This window comes from Perna viridis, chromosome 7 (assembly GCF_037379345.1).
Source record: "Perna viridis isolate PV_CMFRI_1.1 ecotype Kerala chromosome 7, ASM3737934v1, whole genome shotgun sequence".
NCBI lineage: Eukaryota > Metazoa > Mollusca > Bivalvia > Mytilida > Mytilidae > Perna > Perna viridis.
The window spans coordinates 7,832,901-7,857,422 of NC_142451.1; the positions used below are offsets into that span (position 1 = coordinate 7,832,901).

At 32.5% G+C, this 24,522-nt stretch overlaps 1 protein-coding gene across 33 annotated transcripts in view; it reads left to right on the forward strand.

The window, feature by feature from the left end:
- Positions 1–36: 36 nt before the first annotated feature.
- Positions 37–24,522, forward strand: part of LOC148611163 (uncharacterized) — a 41,605-nt gene continuing 17,119 nt past the window's right edge. For 22 of the 33 annotated variants that reach the window (XR_015924077.1, XR_015924078.1, XR_015924076.1 and 19 more), the window contains exons 1-5: positions 43–115; positions 5,677–5,849; positions 6,389–7,618; positions 10,815–10,993; positions 12,753–12,978. Coding sequence is in view for 29 of the 33 variants with exons in the window: in XM_088591378.1 (XP_088447504.1) it covers positions 5,714–5,849; positions 6,389–7,618; positions 10,815–10,993; positions 12,753–12,978 (1,771 nt within the window). In the remaining 4 variants the exon portion in view is untranslated. The other 11 variants (XM_088591380.1, XM_088591372.1, XM_088591387.1 and 8 more) reach the window with 5 other exon arrangements.

Below are 24,522 nucleotides of genomic sequence, written 5' to 3' on the forward strand. Positions count from 1 at the left end.
CATCAATTGCTCTTGATTGCATAATTTAAATATTTTGAAACCAGTTGAAGAATTACAAATAAGGTCGAAGCTGCTTGCTTGCCGCTCGTCACACAGTCAGACTCTGACCATTTTGGTGTGTATGTAATGCATATGTTTCTAAGTATCAATGTACTAATTAATTTTTATTCGAACAAATGTACTTTTTATTCCTATACACATACACGAAATCTCTGCAAATCGTAACTGGATTTCTATTATGTACAGTAATTTACACTCTTTTCATCGTTAATATTCTTTACAAATTTTTCATGCGGTTGTTTGAAAGGCATGGACAACCCAACAGTGTATGTAAAACGTAAATGCCCGTTACCATTTGGTCCACTGTTGCTGAACAGAGGCTATTGATGAAACCTTCCTGTAGGGACTTCAATTTAACAGTATAACAGGTCAGGAAGAACCACTAATTCATATGTATATAATTGATGTACTATATCTCAACTGATATATAATCCACAGATTGACATATACAAGGATAGACCAATTGATATATAATTTACTATTTTCTCACAAAACATCTTTAATTGGAAAAGGAGCATTCTTTTCAGGAAACCATGCTGAAGTGTTACATTTCTGTCATTTCAGGTTCTAGATGATAACACATCATGTTGCATTTAAATGAAAATTGCATTTGTATGTTTACCTATTGTTATTTTATCCATTGCATTGACCCTAAGTACCAGTCAATGGAAGAGTAATCAAAGGAACCAAGGTTATAGCGGTAATCAAAAGAATGTAATCCAGGGACAAAGACCAGACATTGAAAACAGACATACACAACAAAGAACATTAAGTAACTAAAATCATGCATACAAAGTAACAAAAGCTAATGAGCAACTCAGACTCCACTAAAAACTGGGAGCATGGACCAGGTGCACAGATAGGGTAAGCGTCCTTTGCTTTTCTAGAAACACCCACCGAGTTGCTCATAAAAAGTGAAGTCCAGAGTAGACAAACAAGGAAAGGAAAAATATGACCCGCTGAATAAATCAGTTTTCATGGTGCAGATGGATACACCAAAACGATCCACAAGTTCATGATGACGACCATAAAACTTCTGTAGTGATGACTTCAATCTTGTCTTAGAAGCCTATTTTTTGGAGTTCTAGTAGTGTGATACAAAAAGTCTGCGTAGTTTCAGCAAGCTCTGGCATAACGTATGAGTTGTGATACGAATACTCCATCAAAGGTGCTGAAGGGATGTTGCCACAGATGAAAGTTGACAATTTTGAATGGAAAGTCATCACGTTTGTCGTAAAGTTTGGTCAATAGTTTTCCTTTATCAATAAAACAATAATGTGTGCGGTCAAGTGAACATGAGTTTCACTCAACAGGTAAGAGCCAGGTATTGTTCAATTGAATAGGAACATACTGACCCTATATAAATACTTGATCATCATTATTGAAGGTCACTGGAACAGTTGAAACAACAAAAGAAATATTGTAAACAGGCAAGCTCAAGAAATGCAGCATGCTTCAACAGAAACAAAATACATTTTGGGCTCAGTGAGAATCATATATAGGGTTTTGTTTTGAAAAGTGATGCACAATTCTAAAACAAAGATTTAATTTGGAAAAACAGTATATTATACATGTATGTCAATTGGTCTATCCTTGTATATGCCAATTGGTGGATTATATGTCAATTGAGATATAATATGGCAATTAGTGGTTCTCCCTGACCTGTATAATGTACACAACATGGTACAGTCACAAGGACTGTTCCAGTCCTTATACATGTATTTCACACAGTCCCTAAGCTACATATAGGTAATCTTAAAGCCTGTAAGCTTTACTTTTGACTAATGCATACCACAGGGAAGAGAAATTATTCAGGATTGTAAAGTTCTAGAAGTTATCAATATATGATGAAAATACTGAGGAAGGGCGTGTTTTAAAATACTAAAATATACAAAATGCAATAAAAATGTCAAAATTAATCAGTGCTTATTAGTTATCAGTAACTGACCCCCCAAAAAATAATGAAATTGGTTGACTTTTAACTGTTAATTTTACTTTCATTATGCAATAAAACTTGTATTATTTCAAAGCGGTTTCTTTGATTTTTAGCTCACCTACACAACTCTTCTCCTCTGAAACTACTTGACTGATTAGAACCAAATTTGGTATAAATGTTTTTTAATTTGGGGTATCCTGCATAGAACTGATGTGGGGATTTTTGATTCATCGAAAAACATGGCAGCTGTTACTAAAAATAGAACATAGGGGTCAGACAGCAGATTTTTACATATATCTCCAAATCTTTAGTTTTAGCTAAATCTTGACAGGGTAAAAGTGTTCAGCATGATGAGATCTATCTATGGATAAATTTTGGTTTTAATCCATTAAACCATGTTGGAGTTTTTGCCCTTTTTCAACGGTTTTTGCTATTTTTAACAAACACACTTAGCCAATTTACCCATATTTAAAAAAAAAAACCAAACAGTGTAGTAACTGCAGTGTTCTATTGAGGTTATCAGTGTTCTAGGATTTTTCAGAAATTTAGGTTTCCTCGGGGAAAAATCCATGTAAAATCAACTTTCCCACAGTCCATGACTGATTTCCTAACAAAACAAATCCTTACAGCATATGAAGTTTTCAACTTGCCACAGGAAAGTGTAACTAAGTACCTATCTTTCTCTGACACAAATTTCAATTGCCCCGGGTAACGGGAAATAGGAATTCTAGAACATTGATTATTACAAATGACTCTCAGCTCTAGTATACATGTACACTCCATGTATAGATGCAATGTATTTCACTAATGCTCAACAACAAATAACCTTCATAAACCTGTAAAAACGTGAATTTTTGGTCATATGTCTCTTGCCCTTACAGACATCCTTAAATAATTTAATGTAAAGTATGTGGATTTATCTTTCTCCAACTCTTAAGCAGGTGATTAAAAAGCATTTGACTTTTTAGGGTTTTTGATATATCAAAATACCTTATGTTGCTGGTTCCACTACTGAACACTACATTAACTATCCAGTTGAATAATATTCTATTATTTCTGCAATAATATTTAGTCCTAAGAATTGAACTGAAAATTTGAGGGATTCCTTTTTGGATGTTTAGTAATAAATTAGCAGTTTGGAAATGAAGTACTTGCAGTTATGTGTCAAGAAGCATTTCATATGCTACGCATGTTCAGTTTAATACAATTAATTATTGGTCAAAATCTCTGTCCTATCGTCAATATTTTATGATTTATAAACAGGAATTGAAGAACAGTGGTTTTAACCAAGTAAAATTAGTGGGAAAATTCAAATTGATAAAAAGTGTCAAGTTTTAAAATCTTATATTGATCAGGGAAATTATTTTCATAATCTGAAATTGGTTCCATTTAAGTATAATTACAGTGTAGGATAATACACTGTTGAAATGCTTCTGAATGTGATTGCAAATTAACTTTTGAACGGGTTTGAAAATTAGGCAAAAGTAAATCAGAACAAAATTTGTAAATGTGTGTGCGTTTGATACTATTTAACTGTCGATTCCAGTTTTTAACGTTAGAAATCAGTAGCACTTTATGTACATATTAGGAAAAACAGTTATAAATAATATGAGGAATGCAAGTGTATGATTACAGTGTTATTTTACATCATGTTTGTTCATGCTAAAATGCTAATACGGAAAACCTGACCGCAAACCATAGTGGTGCACCGTGTTGGGAAAGAAGCCACGTTCCTCACAGGTTAAAGAACCCTACTGTGGTATTCCCCCGGAGTAGGAACCATAGGGCTCCGCCACAGGAGGCCAAATTTGCCGACCCTACCTACCTCTCCCTATTTCCAGTGGCAATCAAAATTTGTCAACCCAATTGTCCTTGTGTCCCATCCCTTTTTCATTTCATCATCATTTCATGTTCATTTTATCATCAATTTCATGTTCATCGTCTGAATATAGCTGAAATATTGCTGCTCGGACGTTAAACCGCAACAAACAAACAAACAAACTAAAATTTTCACAAGAATAAAAAAAACAACAGTGCTATCAGCACTTTGATTAATCACCAGGTGATGATTAAAATTCTGCGAGAGTTTTCATGCCATTTTGCATTTTTTAAGTCTTCTTCAGATTTCATGGAAGAAACCAATTCCTCTTCAGTTCATTCTTGCTTTAAATTATCTTTCCACTCTATGGTAAAATTAAGATTTTAACATGCTCACTAAAATTTTAATTTTTAAACCACTCTTTACTGAAAGAGAATCTATATACATGTATAAATTGTCTGTTATTATCTTTTTGCCTCATGTCTTCATGTCTTATTATATCCTTATTTTATTTTGACTATTCCTGATTACATCATTCCAAAGTAATTTATCATTTCCCGTTAAGATTCTGCTAAAGTCAAAATCTAGGACATGAATTGTCAAGATAATTTTAGTCAAGATTGCAATTATTATGTTACTGAAAGGTTTGCTTAATGCTTCTTTATAAAATATTCTACATATATGCATGTTTCCTTCCTTCACAAAACATGTTACTACAGTCATACATGAACGTGTATTATGATAACAACAGAAGTGTAAACATCAAATTTTAAATTAAACGTACAGATTTACCAGAACAGAATTTTGTTTGGAAAAGCAAATATGCTGTAGCCTACATGTAAATATTTAGTGCAGTGCAAGCTACATGTAGCGATAATTTGTGACAAATTGCCAGATTTGAATGAAAATTTTAATATTTTATGTTTGATGTTTGGTATTTAGCTGGAACATGGCTTAAAATACCTCAATTCGTCTAAATTAAAAGAATTGGCAATTTGTCAAGAAAATAAATGCAAGCTTGCACTGCATAATACATTTAGAAACAGGACTATATGAATTTCAATCATCAAATATTGTTTCTGACAACTGTAGATTTATTATAAGATATTTCCCACTTTTGTTGCTAATATTATATAAAAGTTACAAAGCATTTTTTCTTAAGTTTGACTTAAGTTTGTGTGTTAAGTACATATAAAGATGCATTTACATTGTAGCAATGTTTCAGCGCTAATTTAATGTATTACTAAAGCTATGAATGAAAGCATTTCAATAAGGAATGTCCTAGATATTGACTTTAGCTGAACCCTAAAAAAAATTATACATAAGAAGTCGTTAACAAATTCAAAACTAGTATCACATGCATGTGTTACTCAACAATTTATGGCCAGTGGTTAGAACTTTTGAACATGTAAAAAAAATTTAGAATCTTCTTCATACAAGTACATGAGAAAGAAACAAAATACTGTTGTACAGATATAAATTACAGATAAAACAGGTATTTAAACCTAAAAGCACTCAAGTTTTAATGATTCAGGTAGCATTGGTAAAGGTCAAAGAACTATTTTATGACTGTTCATCCCATGGTCTGATAGCCATCCAGCTATTTACCAGCCATGAAATTGTCAGAATTTTTCAAATTTCTGACATGTCGGAATGGAACAATTGTCATCATAAGACTCTCTACTGTAGAATAAAGGTGTTTGTCAACAAATTAAGATTATTATGTGTTCAGCAATATTACCTAAACCAGAATCTACAATATTTGGCATAGAGGGAATTGGATCACAATGTCTTAGGGCATGTATTTTTGCTTTCTAATAAAGTCACAATGATTATACATTTTTAACCTTTATGATTTCAGAGAACCAATTCTTACAGTCTATGTAAAGAGTGACGCAATGATAGACCTGAGTAAGATTAAAGAAGACTTCTCAGTACTGGTGAAAGAAGCCCAGCCATGGACACTGACCCAGTTTGTCATGTGGCTGGACCTAAAATTATCAGAGTTTAAGATCAAAGGTTATATGGTGCTTGGTAAGATGTGACTTTTTGAAAAATTAAACAGATGATGTTTTGGGTTTTTTTATTCTATGTTTATGGTTTGTTTCGAAAGATGTAACTTATACATGTATATTACTTTTATATTTTCTGCCAATTCGATTTTGATATACAAAAAATGTTTCCTGTTATAAAAAAAAGATGGATAATGGAAAGAGTGACTGAATAAGTTTCTAATGAAATGTGTAATTATATTAGTATAGTACTGACAAAGGACAGATTTTACCAGTTTTATGAAGTTTTATAATTTAGCTCTTTAGTTATTGATCAGTTCAAATTTTGAGAAGGTACAGCATCTTCTGTTTTGAAAAAAAACATAATATTTCTATGCATGTACATGTATTACTTGTGTACATATACAAATGTAGGTAGTGCAGTACACTGTACATTTGTATGTGCAATATATTAAATAGTGCTCTTTGGAAATAGTAAAATGTACATTGTAAATTGAGATATCAGGATGGTCTTACTCCAGCACTGAACATGCATTTGTTATTTTTTCAATTTAATTTTAGACCACAATGTAAAGACTAAGCCAAAATGGTTAACAGATGATGTGGGCAGTGGTGAGGCCACGCCTTCTCCTGCTCCTTGTCCACAATGTAGCAAACCTAAACGTGATGAAAGACAGTTTTACTCAGACATTCATGCTTCACCATCAGAATTACAATATAGAACAGTTACAAAAAGTGCTCAGAATCAGCAAGAAAGTGAGGATAACATTCGTGGTGAAATTGGTGTTATTGACTTATCAGAGGGGCTAGTTCAAAATAAAAGTACCTCTCAAGTGTCACCTGGTGTGCATAGTCCTCAAATTCAAAATGTCAGACAAATTTCTCAACAAGACTATCATATGACTGAAGGTGCTAAATCCAAGGACAGTAGCAGGCATCATCAAACAGAAGTAATAGACATTGATGCCCCTGCTCAACCACCTCAAAAAAGACGTATTGTTTTACCAATTGTTAAAACATTTCATAAGACAAGTACGCCAATATCTAGTGCTAGATTTCCACCAAAGCCAAAATCGAAACCTAGGCCTGTTCCTCCTTTGATGATTGGCCCTGTTTATACTACAACGTCATCAGCTACCATGCCTACATTTTCCTCTACATATACTTCACAATCTAATAGAACTGTACCGGCTAGCAGAAGTTATGCATTAGGTGCTCCTCCGGCAGTGACAACAACATCATATTCATCATCAACTAGTCTTGCAGACTTTCAGAATTTAGAAAATTTGATTACTCAAGCCATTCAGAGTACAGATTCACTCTCATCACAACAGTCATCAACAAATATCCCATCACAGAAATCTGATTACAATCAACCTTTGCAAGGACAACCCAGGAGAGGTTCACAACCTGACATTTCAAGTGGTGTCCAATCAAACATTTTGCCCATCTCTCAAACAAGTTTTAATACCTCTAACTCTGTAACAATATCTCAGTCAAGTTTTAGTAGTGGGGAATTTGACAATAATCAGCATTCACAAGGAAGCTTTGGATCTGACACCAAACCTAGACAGCTGAGTTTTGGCAGTACGGATCAAAATATATTTGCCACCAACATACCTACGAGTCAGGCAGTCCCAGTTGCACTCCATGCTAATGTTGATGTGATAAACCAAGAGAGTTCTAGTAGTTCCTTGCCACCAGCACCTTCTGGGTTTGATCAAACAGATATTACTGAGATAAAAATAGAATCTGATCCAGAAGATAACGACAGTGATGCTGTAATAACAGGTATTTTACTAAAAAAAATTAAATCCAGTCAAACCTCTCGTAGCAATCACCTATTTTTAGCAATTACATTTCTTGACCAGGGTTCTCCATTACCTTTTTTGCATGGTGCTGTGCCATGTGCTCATTTGGTGTGTGCCATGTATTCAAATTTGCATCACACATTGCAAATCTGCAATGTATTTCCCAATTACTCTTGCTTGTCAATCACCTATACCTGTCATAAATCAATATGATTGGTGCATGTGTTTATTCTAACAGTAATACAATGTCTTTATTGGGGGGGGGGGGTAATGTGTCGGGGAGTGAAACACGTGTGTGAACAAATCTTGGATCTGTCAAATTTGCGATTATCACCATCAGCAAATTCAAAAAGATTCAAATGTACTGTTTTTTTTTAATGAATGAAACTTGATAACTTTTCATTAATAAAATATGGAAAATATCAAAGAGTTTAATTAAATTTGGGAAAGATCAGAGAGGGAGGAAGACGATCTTAAATTTATACAATAATGTCTTATCGATCTCAGCATTTATTTTCTTGAAAGAAATGTAGAAACTTAGAAGTAAAAAAAGATTAAAATTTTACTGCGTCAGCTATCTTTTTTAAAAGATAGTACTTGTTTAATGGTATCAACCAAATGACAAAACTTAACCTTGGTCTAATTGAGTTAGACAGTACAGACAGAAAGATCTACCTTTGTTGATTAGTTTATTAAATATGTTTCATTCAACCTTATTGTACTTAAATTGGCAATTTATTTTCTGCATGGAAGGACACAGGCCACAATGAAATTTTGTCCAACTGGAGAGTGAGCCATGTGTTCATTTGATCGATGGAGATCCCTGTGATTAGATATCCCTATAAAGTGCATTCTAAGTACATGTTTAGTGAACCTGTCTAAAAAGACTACCTATTTAATGTGACAATAATTTTGCTGTCCCTTGGAAGGTCATAGTGTAATACCAGTTTCAGTGTATTGTTGTTAAATATACATGTACAAAATTAGCTCTTTGGTTTAAGCTGTGTGACTGGAAAGTCTAAAATGATAGTATTATACTGCATGTATGTAAAAATTAAATGTTCGTGAATTATTACATATACATGCATTTTGTTCGTTTTGCCTGATATCAACTAAATATAACAGGCTATGGTACAATGTATATGCCTATTGTACAATGTACATTGTATACAAATAGAGTCAAAAGTGCAGAGGAAATGCCCATCATATCTAGGGTTCAAACATACTTTTAAGAGTGAAAGGTCCTGGGCTATAAATGAGTAAATATGAAATTTGTATGTGTAGGACCTACGTAAATGAAATTTCAATAGTTCACATCAGAAATATAGGGTCTCATAGTGTTCATTTTAGAAAATTGCAAAAGGGGGCCAGTGGCCTGCTTGAGAGTAAAACGGGGGCATTATCAGAAGAATGGGGGCCAATATGGCTGTATGATAGGAGATCATTTTTAGATTTGTAACAAGAGATTCAACCATCAAGTAAGTTGTTCATATACACTCTATAGTTTCATTATCAAGTGAGTACTATACACCTCCAGTGATAAAAATATATATATTAGATGTTGTTTATTTATTATGGCATTCTGCTGATTCAAATTATCATTCATTTAATGTTGTGTCTCCACTTAGACTCTCTCTGAACGTATCAGGATCATATCCCACCCAGGCCCATGGACATTCATACTTCATTTTACTTGAAATACTCCAGGTAGGCAGCTGTATCCATTTGTTTTCAGTCAGTCAGCTTATCTGTAATTTATTGGGTGCTGTCAGCAGGGTCAGGGGAAAATATCATGCACTGCCTTATATTTTCTTTACGTTGTTTTGACCCACATGCTAAAAAAATTTTTACTTTTGTTTTTCCTGTTTACGAGGAAATGGTCAAGCCATTGGCATTTTAAATAACAGTGGAACTTGGAACTGTTATAAATCTGGAAATTCAAAGATTGACCTACATAATACAGCGTGGCTGCAGGGCCCATATACCAAACTTTTTGTGCTTCATATATAAAATATCTGTGCCAATGTCTCAAGGGTGGCATCTGGAATGAACACCGTCTTGTCTCAGACCAGCACTAATTTGAACTCCTGTAGCATGTGTAGATAACCCAACACTGCATGCGAGACAAACATTTTTTGTATACATACATACATGTAAAAACCACAACTAGCTTTCAAAATGAAATAGCATGTTAATGTACATCTTTGCAGGGAAAAGTAAAGTACTGTTACATAAAAGTGCATACAAATAACGTATGGTGCAATTGATTAGTCAACAAGCTGTTTAAACAAATACATGTACATTGTATGTAAAATATTGACTCAAAATTGAAAAAATGTCAAGGACATCTGCATGGATTCATTTTATGCTAATACAAATGTACATTATTGTAAAAATTTACATCTATAATGGGCTTGCTTAAAAGTACATGTAGTAGATTTACTCTCAATAACAAAATGCTTTTTTTTTTAATTTATGAATTTATGTGCAGATGGACTCAGGTTAGTTAGGCTACAGAACACGTAGTCTCAATTTCGAATCTGTGATTGGCAGGTTTGGAGTTTTGTCTGGAGAAAGTCTGAAAGTAAAATTATAGAATTTTTTTCACAAGTGAATTATACATGAATTCATACTTGTCATTTGCTCCAAATGACCCCAGATTTGTCTCCAAATAACCTTTTGACATCAATGAAACCATGTACTTTGAAATGTGATATCTAATCTTTAAGTTTAAGTAGAATTCAGTTAGAAAACAATGGGAAAATATATTATTTTCGTCAATGGCATCCACAAGTGTAAATAGGTCTATTCAAAATTGGAAAAAAAAAATGATAGTAAAATTTCTTATTAAGTCTTATAAACCTTATACAGCCTACAGAGGTAACTTCAGCTTTGAAAAAAATAAGCAATGCTAAACATTGTACATTGTACATGCTTTATTCTTTTTAATTTATTACATGTACTTGTACATTTCTTTTTTTTTATGTGCAGAAAATTTTAATGAACTTATAGTATTTTTTTTTGCAATGCCTTGAAAACTACATATACAAATGTACATGTATGTCTGCATGGCAAGCTATTGTTAAGTTCAGTTGTGAAAACTAAAATTGTAAAAATGTACATGTATAATTCTAAATGATACTAATTTCAGTAATTTAATGATTCTTTTGTTACAGATAGTAGCATGACAAGCCTTACTAGCACATCTCAACAGTCAATAAGTATGGACTCATTAACATCCCAACCAGTACCTGTACAGGTACGGCCAGTACATTCTAGGGCAAGCTTTTCTTCTGAAGCCAGTGGGCTGCCTAAGCCAGGGTTGGTGGACCCTGAGACAGCAAAGGCTTATCAGGTTTGTTGTGGCTAAATACAGGTTTTTTTTCCATCATTCCAGATTATAAATATAGAAGTTTTATTTAGAGTTGGCATGAAATACATAATAATACGCTCCTGAAGGGAACGTAAATGGCTGTATTATCAACTGGGTCATGTATACTTATGGGCAGAAAAGGCATCAATATCCGGTTTGTGCATGTAAATTCAGGAACTTAAAAACAGTATAATGGCAACTTCATTTTCGTACACTTCGAAAAATGTGATTGAGAACAGAACCAGTCTCAGTAGCCTTTTTGATTAAGTTCAAAACACATCATATAGCTTCCAAGATATGGATTGTCAAAACAGTCAACACAAGGCGCTCCAATGTTTACGAAAGTACCATTACCCATAATTCCATGCGATTGCCAAAATGACCCAAAGACATTTCAGACCATGACAATCAAACCAATAACCGTTACTTGCGCAATAACGCGAGTCACGGTTATATATACGTTTTTGAGTTAGTTTATACGCTTCCAAGGTTGTTTTATCAACTTGTTCTGTATACTTATGCCAAGAAAAAACATCAATATCCGGTTTGTACCTGCATTTTCAGCAGCTAAAAAACAGGATAATGGCAGCTTCATTTGCGTATACTTGTATGTTTGCGACTGAGAACCAAACCAGTCTCAGAAAATATTTGCTAGTTTCGATAATTTAATACAAATCGAATCATAGCTTTTCCAAGATAGGGTTGGCCTTGTAGTCTGCAGTATGACGCCCAGATGTTTACGAAAACTACGTAATCAGTATTACCCATAATTCTTGGGTCATAAAAATTGCGAAACGAAAATAAACCAAACCAAAACGAAAATAATCGATAAAAGAAAGAATCAAAGCGAATCAATTAAATTAAATGAATCAAATTGTTATAAAAACATAATTTAATTGTACAAAATGAAAAAGAATGAAGCGAAACTAAATGAGAATTACTATTACAATTTGTTTTTAGAGTAAAATGTCAATTTAAATACAAAAGTGGTTGAATATAATCATTATCAATCAATGTACTCATGTGTGTGTCTGTGTCTGTCTGTCTGTCTGTGTTTTTTTTTCAGGTCATGTGAATATCTTCTATCTGCATGTTGTATTTCTTGACATGTATGGAGAGGATATATATAGGCCTTGCCAATCCTATACAATTTATTTATTCAATAAAATATGTTTAAATCATCAATTCAGAGCTCACAAAAAATATAAAACGAAGTTACTTTTTATTAATGTTTCTTCGGGAGCGTTAAAAGGTTTAACCTTCGTCATATTAAACATAAGCTTAAGTAAGCCTTTGACATAATATAACAACAAAGCATGCAAATAAATAATGGACAATGCAAGAGATACATATATGATAAGAGCTGACAAACAAAACAAAAGAAAAGCAGATGAATAAATAGCACTACTACTAAAAGCAACTAACACTGAGGTGATAAAAGCAGTACAAAAGCTTTAAAGCAAAATAAAAAAGTATATATAAATACTTGAAATGACCTAGATGGAGTCACCACATGCCATGCATTTACAGTTTTTTCCATCCCAAGATTTTATAATGTTTTTAAATTTATTGCACTATACTGTACTCTCTTCACTCTGTCATTACAAAACTCAAATATAATTGTTGTATCAATGTTTTCCAATTTTATTGGACTTTGCACACTGGAAGAAACAGGATGGGCATATTGTGATCATTGCCTGCTGCTTTTCAGCATTACACATGTTTGGTTGTTTTCTTTCAGATGGTTGAACTTGTTGCTGGTAGTGGAGTGTATGTTTATGAAAAAAATATTTCTCAAGCTTTTAAAGTTGGCACTGAAAGCCAAACAGGAACTTATAGTGGGGAAAAAATGGCTCGATATTTGCTTAATGTGTTTTGGTCACGGAAAGAGCTTGTAGGATCAACATTATCCAAAGTTGGAAGAGGAAAAAAGATCTTAAATCAACAGATAATTGAAGCTATTTTAGGTAAATTTGTTTGCTATTAGTGAAGTATTAAACAAGGATTTTCTAACTTTTAGGGATGGGAGCCGGGTTTTATTAAAACAATTAACTTATTAATTTAAACCCCCACAAAGATTGAAAGTACATGTACATGTAGGATAGTTCATCCACCTGTCCACATCTCGTGTAAATATTGCTCTTAACCTGCACAACAAATTTTGTTTAATTTTTTTAGGATGATGATGCATCATATGCAGATATGCCTGAAGGAAGATAAATTTTGTGTTGGGTGGCTAAGGGATATAATCCAACTTAAGGATTTAGAAATATTTACATGCTGTAATCACAGTGCCTCCTAAAATGCTAAACAGAATCTAATGAAAGTTAAAGATTGATTGGGATGAGATGTATTTGTGCATGAAATAACAAAATTGTTTTGGGATGTAGGCAAGGGAAGATACATGTACATGTAATTAAATTTAAGGGGTTAACTTGATCAATATTCAAGTGAAGCAATGTGTATCGTTTTGTTAGCTTATTGTTAGCATCTAGATCTACTTGATGTTTAGTCAGTGGATTTGCAGTTAATAGGTTAAGACTCTAGTTGTTAATAATTTTGGGAACTCTACAGTTTCATAAAAATTCTGTTGGATTAGTGCATTTGTCCCTACCAGGAGAGGTCCTTCAAAAATAATTGTTGGGACTAACATTTTATTAAGTCTTTTGTAGTGTTAGAACCTTCAGATAGTGTCTTGTATACACATGTATTTCATCAAAATATACTGTATTTGAGGTTGGAAAATCCTTGTTTGAGAAGTACTGAGGTACTTTTTAGTTATTAATTTTAAATGATATGGGCAGTTGCCTTCACTCTGCATCAAGTTGTTCCTGAAAAATACTAAGCATCATGTATCCTGTCAAAAACTTAGCAAGTATAGACCTTGTGTACCAGTATGGTGGGAATCCTCTGCTTTTCTATAACACCCATCACCTTCCTCGGTTGTTTATAAGCTTTAAAGTATTCAAGTATAGGCTTACAAAATATTGTTATTAAACTGAGAATCTTGCATGTAATGATTGAATTGTGAATTTCAGTCATATTTGATTGACTTGTTTGAATATCTTAGAATATGGACCATTACAATTAAATGAGTTTTTTTTTTATTTAGAGTTAATACTATTAATAAAAACAAGCCCATGTTTAAAACGAAGGATTCAGCTGCTATTGTTTTCATTGTATCATACAAAATGTACATTATGCATTAAGATGAGTAGCGTCATAATCAGTATTCAACATTAATGGTTTTTCAAAGCTGAGCCAAGTATATTTTAGAATTGTTAACTCTAAATTTGTGTAACAAAAATAAAACAGCTGACTTGTATACATTTGTATTTCGCTAAAGCTTATCTCTTACCATTAGTCTAGGATTAGACATGTTTGTAGGGGTGTAAAAAAATGACTTGTGCATCGAAAGTGCTTAGTATTGTTTAAATGGTTAATTTGCAAAGCTCAGGGGGTCAACAAGGCTATAAACCGATAGTTGGTCATCACAAATAAGCATACAAAACATACACTCATTAATAAACATAGGTTATGATATATCTTTAATTTGTGGTTGGACCTTTTCATGACATTTCATTTTCATATCACATACTAAGGCCTGACTGCCAGTTGTCCAGTAATTATGAATCCACAGTATTTTTTTTTATTGTACATTTTAATAGAAAAATTACCAATTACTTTGCAGTTTCTTTCTCTTGCTCCTTCATATAATTTCATACATGAAACTGAAAATTAAGATACGTGTAAATGTTGTTTGAATTTCTGCAAAAATAGTGCTTAGTTAAGTGATCTTCCTTTTAGCTAATTTAACTTACACAAATTTGCTTTTTCAAAAAGTAGAACAAAATCTTTTTACTTTTGGATTAAAATATATTTTGATATCAGCATGGAGATATTTGAATATTGTCGGGCATTTTTATCTTGTTCGCTTGAATTACTGCTCATGAAGATTGTCAGAGGAAGAGCTAGCAGTGTAACCAGCTGTCACCATGGTTTAAGATAGGTAGGTTACATGTATATATATATTTCATTTAATTTGCTGACTACTTGTACTTGTATGTGCTTTAAAAACTGCCTTATTCATGTGCATTTTACATGATAAAACTTGTTTGTGGTAGAACACCTATGAATATTAAAAGTTGTTTCAGTTACATGTACATGTACTATTGAATTAATGCATATATTTTAGTTTTACAGGAGAAATTTTGTGTTATCAGTGGGTTTATTGGCTGCACATACTTGTACTTGTATGTGTTACTTTATTCAGGTCTTGAAACCTTCTCTCCATGCATTGGTTGCATATTCAATCATGATGTCTAAGATGTATCTATATTTTTCAATAGTCCCTAATGTGTAGATGAGGGCTATAGTTAAATAAAAATAAATAAGGTAAAATTACCATTTATGAGCTGACATGATTGAGGATACAGGTCATGTCAGAACACATGTGGCACTAAAATCATGATAATGAAGAAAAACATTTCAAAAGCCATAGATCAAAACAGTGGCCACTCACTCACACTAGTCACACACTTTTTTGGTGGTAATTACCTTTCAGCTCACCTGGCAGAAGGCCATGTGAGCTATTGCCATCATTTGGCATCCGACATTGTTAACGATTTTTGAATTGAAAACTCTTCTCCTCTGAAAATACTCTGCATAGAAATGTCGTGGCATTTTTTTTTTTTTTATGTCACATAGGGATCAGACAGAACTTTCTCTCATATATCTCCAAAACCACCAGGTTGAGCCAAATTCTGACTGGTGTTAGTGTTCAGCATGATGAAATCTATCTCTGGTCCAATTTTGTGTACTGGTAAATTTGTGAAGCCATGTTGGAGTTATTGCCCTTTTTTAATGTTTTTAGCTCATCTGGCCGGGGTCATGTGAGCTATTGCCATCACTTGGGGTCCATTGTTGTCGTCATTGTTGTTACCGATTTTTCAAAACTCTTTTCCTCTGAAACTACTTGACCAATTATAACCAAAATTGGTATGAATTTTCTTTAGGATATTCCGCATAGAACTGATTAAGTAATTTTTTATTTGTCAAAAAATATGGCCACCTTTACTAAAAATACATCATAGGGGTCAGACAGAAGTTTTTGGCATATATCTCCAAACCTGTTAGGTTTAGCCAAATTGTATATATTGCTGAATTGATCTTCATTATAAGGCTTACTAAAGTCTGCATTGGGTTAAAATTGTCGGATGACTCCTTGTTAAAGTTTTTGCTCTTGAAAGGTGAAAAATGTCGGGTTTTTTTTTTTTAAAGCTTTCAACCAATATCTTGAAAACTGTGATAGATGAAAAGAAGAAACTTTCAATTGCTGAATTGATAATTATGATAAGGCCTGCAAAAGTGTATGGAAATTAAAGTTGTTGGACGACTCCTTGCTAGAGTAATCGCCCTTGAAAGGAGAAAAATGTTGATTTAACAGTTTTCATCCAAAATCTTGAAAACTATCTTGAAAACTATGATAGATAGAAAGAAACTTTCATTTGCTGAAATGATCCTTATTATTAGGCTTACCAAAGTCTGCTTCGAGTCAAAATTGACGACCAACTCCTTGATAGAGTTATTTACCTTGAAAGGCAAAAATTGAACCAGGTGAACAATTCAGGCTTCTGGGTGCCTCTTGTCTCTAGTACATTCTGGTTTTCCTTTGAAGAGTGAAAACTATCTGAATCCAAAATCCATTCTGCAAATGATCTCCTTTTTCTTGATCCATTATTTTGGGAGGAAGAAGGTTGAGACTCTCATGATGAATTTGACTGTTTTCGGTATTCACACAGATAATAAAAGCCGCTCTTTACCTCTTTAAACTGGACTAACGATAGGTTGCTTCCATAGCTCCATATCTAGGATCTTTTGTTAATGTTATGGAATACAAGAACAAAATAAATGTTAGAATATTTACGGTATTTTTTTTGGTCATGGAATGAAAGATAAATTAAATTGAAGTCGAGGACAACAGATGAAATAAAACAGAAAAAGCTATGAAGGTAAATGTAATTTACTTTTATCATAGATTTGGCACTTTTGTTCATTTTATAAACAACTGGCATAATTTGAAGTGAGTCATTACTTATATTTCTGATAGTATAGTGTGCTTTCATTTTATAAATAATGATGAATATTAATTCTAAGCTATTACTGTACATGTTTATTTATTTCTTATTACATGTACGATATTAGCTTTTTTTTATTACACCTTCGAGTTGATACATTCCAGATTAAATATGTTTTGATATTAAATATGTACCATTATATTGTATTGTCCTTTTACATATTTTTTATAAATATATAAATATAATGTTATTATTTTAAAAGACTTGATACTGTGGATTCATAATAGGTGTACAAATGTATGTGTACATTGCCACCTTTCAATTTTCCATTTGTTTATAGTTATGTTTATTTATTACTACTTTCATGTTACGCCAAGTGATTGGGATTAAAATTTGGGAATTGGGCATTTTATAATATTTATAATTTCATTGAGCTGTACTTAAACATCCTTTGTGAGGGCTTCATCTAGAGGGAGAAATGGGCAAATACCTCCTTGTTTGTGCTCATTTCTCCTGTCCTTTTCTTTATAATTTGCAATGACCAGCCCAAGTGATAGAGGACTGTATAGGATTCAACTAGCCTGAAACCACAAAAGTACACATCATTTCATTGGCTCGAAATAATTTTTACTAGCTAGTGGCTAAAGGTGATCCCTGGAACTTCTCCCATTTGTCTTTTGCATAGAGTTTTTGTAATAGATACATAGCCAAAGATGTCAGCATTGTTTAGAATAGGCCCTGTTTATATATATTTCTGATTTAAATGAGACACTTAAGGATAGAATGTGATAAATGGTGCATATTATTACAGATACTTAACCAAATTATATTGGTTTCCTATTGTAGTTTCTTTTTAATTTGGATTTTTAACATTGACTTATTCTTACTAAATAGATTGTTTGGTAAAAAAAATGTTTTGTTGTACCGACCTGTACTACATGTATTTTATACCATATAAACAAGCCATACTGTGGAAGGAATTCAGAGATTGTTCATGTAATACCCCTCTTCGATGTTGAAAAAAACATGAAAAGTGTAACAATTTTTGGCATTTTTGAACTAGGTTTGATGAGTTTAAGGTTTCATAAATTGCACAAGACAAGTGCTATCCCACCCAGCTCACTCCATGTTATAACAGATATGGGTATATCTTTATCTGTAATTTAAAGAATTTTAGTCACCAAGCTTGGGAACTGTAGGAGACAAGTCAGTTGACAGAACCGTTTGTTTTAAGTGATTCAGATTTTTACTACTTGATATTTTGTTTGAAGTTATATATTGATCAAGTTGAAGTGTTACAAGTTTAATATTTGATGTAATGGAATATTTCATGACAGAGTTATTGCTCTACGACTTGTCTTTTTTTATGAAATTTTTAGTTGTCTTGACTTTTTATAGTGTTTTGGTTTTATTGAATCTTTGTTATAATATCTGTATGAAAGAGCAATTAAGTTTGAATAAAATTTAGTTTAGATATTTTAAAAATTTTTAGTGCAAGTCTGTAATAATCAGACAGTTGGTGAAACATGGTACAAAAAAAAACACCATTTTGAAAGTTTACTTTTACTATTTACACGATAAGAATCAAGAAAAGAAAGCAAAATTTTTCAAATCATTTTGGTTAACTGAGTTATAATTTCATTGAAATGCACTGAAAATGAACATTTCAAGGGCAGATAACTCTCAAACACCATCTTTTTTTTCACATTTTATTGAAAGTTTTCTGAGCTAATCCAGTGATGCAGAGATCAAATAGTGTTTTTTTTTTCAAATAGAGAAAGTATCCTTGAGTGAAATTATATTGTCAGATTGGTAAGGTTTTGACATGCATGTTTCTGATTTTTCCAAATTTGCCTGATTCTTACAAATACTTACACTTAAATAGATATTTGACTTCATTTACTCAATAGGTCAGAAGGGAAGTTGTTTTTATCACAATGTGCAATTCTCTTGAGAATCATGTTTACTAATATTTCCTGAACTGTAAGTTTACATATAGTTACTGAAAACCATTTCAATAGTCCTAATACCGGTAGTTGTTTCTAAAAAAAATAGTGGAAAATATCATTTTTAAATAATATCTCCACCTGTTAATCTGTCAAAGAGTTGTTTCAAAGAAGTTGAATGAATTGCATACTCTGTGTAAAATACTTCTTTCCACCAATAATATGGTTTCAGATTTTTGTGAAAAGCATGGAAGACACAGTCGCTCTAAGTGCAAGGAAGCTTCCAGAAACGTTGTTACATCTGTTGAATGGAAAGAAAGACAAAAGGTCAAGAAAGAAAAATATCGCAAGGAAATTTTTATAAAAATTATCAGGGACAACCAACCACAAGGAAACACATGATAAAGGAATATACCCCCATGGATATTGTTATAAATATTATTAGGGAAAAGCAAAGTAGCCCAACACATACATGACATCGTGGAACACTTATCCTATACATGTTATGATTTTTTACAATTGAAAAAAATGAAGTTTTTTGCCTGACTTTGTTTTCACTGAATTTGTAAATTTCAGACCTGATTTTCTTTGTTTATTTTTTAGCTCCCCTGGCCGTAGGCCATGTGAGCTATTGCCATCACTTGGCATCCGTCGTCGTTAACAATTTTTCAAAACTCTTCTCCTCTGACCCCACTTGACCAATTGGAACCAAACTTGGTATGAATGTTCCTTGGGGTATTGTGCAAAGAACTGTCATGGGGATTTTTGATCTGTTGAAAAACATGGCTGCTGTTACTAAAAATAGAGCATAGGGGTCAGACAGTAGTTTTTCGCATATATATCCAAAACCATCAGGTTTAACCAAATTCTGACGAGATAAAAGTGTTCAGCATGATGAGATCTATCTGTGGTCAAATTTTCATTGTAATATGCTAAACCATGTTGGAGTTATTGCTCTTTTTTGACGTTTTTTTGCTATTTTGAATGTTATTTCTTTCAAAAGTCTTCTCCTCTGACCTGAGTTTTAGCAAAATTATTTCTATAGCTGAAATGACTCTTATTATGAGGCCTTCAAAAGTCGTCAGGTAACTCCTGTAAGAGTTATTGCCCTTAAAAGTTGAAAAATGACAGGGTTTTTTTTTTTTACAGTTTTCAGCCAATATCTTAAACTTATAAAAGAAAGACATTTTCATTCACTGAAATGATCATAAAAGAAAGACATTTTCATTCACTGAAATGATCCTTTTAATAGTCCCACCAAAGTCTTGAGTCAAAATTGTTGGACAACTCCTTGTTAGATTTATTGCTCTTGAAAGACAAACTTTAACAAGGTGAGCGATTCAGACTCCTTGGAGCCTCTTGTTTTTTTATAAAATTTACCGTTATGGCTTTTTTTTTTTATTGTTTGTTTACTTCTGTTCCGACACCTGTTTTTGTTGGCTCTGTTAAACAATGTCTGAAATTTATGAATGATGAGATGTAACATATTAATTTACTATTGTATTTGTATTAAGAGTGTTTTAATGTGTTTAGCCTCCTCAGCTTCTAAGTTTTTTTGGTTTTTTTATTACTTATGTACATGTTTAGTGCTGTGTGAAATGTGAAAATGAATGTAAAACATACTGTAATTTTTTTTAATTACATGTATTTTCAAACTCAGAAATGTGCAGTTGTATTTTTTTTCATGAATACCGTATTTTGGCGTGTGTATGCACATATTTTTAGATGGAAATAATTTCCAGATCATGGGGGTGCGTATTATGCATCAATATATAAGATTTGGCCAAGAAATATGAGATTTTTATAAGAGAAAAGAGATTACGTAATGTAAACAAACAAACCAGAAGTGACATGTTACTGAAAGAAAGTTTATATAATCATCAAAGATAAGTATTGAATTTTAAATGATTTTATCTTCAAATCAAGTTTCTTAATAACATGTTTCAGACATAGGTTGTGCAATATTGAGATTAAAATGAAATAACTAAAAACCAAAAAATATCAAAGTCCTTTTTTGTCAAACCCTCCTTATTGAATGCTCTTTGCAGCTGAAAATGATTACTTTGAAACTTATGTTGATTGTTTCTATCAATTTTCTTTCTTTTAAGTATGTTTTGAAATGAAAAATGATGAAATTTGAGTAACAACCAAAACAGGAAATGTCCAATTTTCCTGACTTTTGATTTTGTTTCATAAGCCATTAAAATTATCCAATTCTATGTAGCTACCGATCTTTACATGATGTTTAAATGTGAAAAAAAGTTTCTTTCCTTTACATTTACATGTATGTAGGAAATACTTGATCAAGGTAAAGAAATTGACTGATCAAGTGCAAAATATTGATCTTTTGTTTTACAAAATTCTACTGAAATATATGTCTAAAAAAACTTTTTTCTCACACGTTTTGAGCTTCAAAATTGCGCTTTGTACAATACATAAATGCACATTATACACACTTAAATACAGTATTTTCATTGCATTGAGTTTCCTGAAAGTAACTGGAGTATTATACCATGTAATTTTTACCTTGAACTTTTAAAGTTCCCATCTCAAAGTTAGGGTCCAAATAAAACTTGAATTTATGTGGGTCCATTATATGTATTGCTGAATCCTTGTATTTAAGTTTTTAATTTTAAGCCCATTCTTTGGATGTGCAATGTGGATTTTCTTACTACCACCCATATGGCCATAGCATACGTTTGGATATAAGAAAGCACTCAAATCAACCAGTATACACCTAGGACACTCCACTTGAAAAGTGGGGGATGAAGTGTGATTCATTATTCTGCTAATCTCCAAAACCCTAGGTAATGCCTAAATGTCCTACAAAACACAAAAATAATCCTTGAAACTGGCACTTGGTTAGCATTTAAAATAATTCTTTTGAGTATATATTTATATTTTATCCGTCTTTTTGTCAAGCATTCCAATGTAACTGATATTCTTGCATGACATCCAAGTATCAGTTGGAATTTATTGTCTGTCCAGTTCTACTTTTTGGTCTGACTCGGAGTTCATTAGAGGAATTGGGTTATATCCCATCTTTTTAGCACTGCCACAACCTTTACATACCGGTTCGGTGTTGTCATTCCGGTGAATATGGAGCATGGCTAAACCCAAGAGACGATCCTCTATCATTGTGATTCTGCATTATGTCTTCAAACATCTGAGAACATAGAAAGATCTCTCAAAAGAATATAAACCAGCTGGTAGTGTTTTCAGTATAATTCCTGGTCAAAATTATTGTGTCTGTGAGCGTTTCAACAGACTGTGGCAAGCTTGACATGTTGCATTTTGCTACCCATCTGTGTACTCCTTAAGAAAAGTCATTTTGTGTTGGTAAATCATTCATGTGTATGTGCATCTGTTTTCATATTATCATCAACTTATGCGGTCAAGTTTTTTTACTGACGGTACTAGATAATTGCCATAGAAAACAGATTTCAGTTTCGCTTGGAATTAACTTTCAAATGCATACCAGGTAATCATATTTCAAGAAAAAAATTATCGAAATTCTTGGGGGAGGCCGTTGCCTCCATTGCCTCAATAGAAGTTACGATCCTGAGTCCTTAAGGTACATATGGCTTAATTGCCACTGCTGGGCCCACAGAGATTGATTCCATTTCAATGATTTCTAGTTCCAAACATTCTCCAATATGCTAAATAACCTGTAATTTTCCCTGGCTAATTTCACTTGGTAAAGGTGCCAGGAATTCTGGGAATTATTGGCTTGGCATTATTCTGTATTATTTACTGATTATAGGATAAACTCCTATGAACTCTGGGAATTTATACTATTAACATAAACCATTGTTTGTATTGTTTAAGCTAAAAACAGTATGGTGGTGGAGCATTTTATTTAACAATCTCTTTGTAGTGTACTCTTTTGTCCATTACAAATACCATTGTGGTCTATAAATTGGATTATGTCTTAAACAATACCTTTGAAAATGTGAGTTGCAAGATTCTTTTAATCCTAAAATTAAAAATATCAATAATACTGTGGATTCATTAAAAGTAAATTTATAAAGTTGAAAATTGTGTGGTCTCTTTAATGAAGTGCAGTTTTGGAAATAATATTGAATCTGAAAGAATAATTCCACCTGAAAATTTGCCCTGTCTTTTCAGACTTCTGCACAAGCAATAGCAGGCACAAAAATAGATCAAGAATTAAAACAGTGTTACATCGTGGTGTGTCAGCAAGGACATCAGCAGAACGACTTAAACTGGAGAGAAACTCGACTATGATTAAGACACATGCTCATTCATGAATGAAATATTACCTTTAAAAAGTTCTTAACTGATGAATTTATTTATGTGTGGATAAGTGGCAGTTATAAAGTTATGTCTGAAACATTAGGTTTCCATGATTTCATTGCCAAATAAACCTCAGTTAGTCTGGTCCATATGGATAAAGTTGGAGATAAGATTCCAAAAAGGATTAAGTTCAGCTTTAGAATTCCATCAGGACTAAATAATGTCAGTGATCAGATTCAAACATTTAAATACTTCGTCCTTTAAATTTTGTACGGTCAATTTGTATGGTGTTTAAATCTGGAAACATACTACTGATTTCATGAAGCATGTATTATTTACATGTAAATTGTGTTTTTGATATATGTAGTAAAAAAAACATTTGCTAAAAAACCTTTTTGTAGATCCTTTCTCTCTTTCCAGACTTTTGTTGTGCAAATAGTCGCCATGGAAATAATGGAAGACCTTTGATCAAAAAAGCCCTTCATAATGCCTGCTCAGCTAGGACAACACAAGAGAAACAAAAAATTTTGAGAAAACTTATGAAACTGAAAAGATGATTGTTTAATGTATGAATAAACTGATTAATTCAAGTGATATCTAAATAATCAGATCAATGTAGATGTATTAGGTAACTCCAAGGATCACTACTACATGTAGCTAAAAATTGGCCTAATGTGGGAAATTTGCTTCAGTATTTTGTATTTGTGACATATTTTGCCCTTCTATTACTTTTAACAATGAAAGATGTTCTGAAAAGTACATTTTTTGATGTATAAATGATATATTGTTTTTAATATTTATGTTACTTGTATTTCATGTTTAAAGATGTAAGATGTAAATTATTAAATATTTGATAACATTTAAACTACAGCTAAGAGCTGATTTTATACTGTGGATTCATGTTACATTCTGATGGAAATGTTCGTAAGACATGTAAGATGTCTTGTTCATTTTTATTTGTTTTTCTTGTCTGTAAGTCTGTATTTGATTAAAGTTATGTAGATCTAAAGGACCCTAAGATTGTTGTGAAATTTGATATACATATTTAACATCAGTTTAATGAAAGTTAAAGCCTCAAATTCAGGATCATTGAACAATATTAATTACCAGTGACATAAGCATAGAAAAGTGGTATGGCAATATTTGATTATTTTTTTTGGGGGGGGGGAGGGAGGGGGGGTTATTTGACAGTGCATCAACACCGATAATATTAGTGTTTTTATACACACTT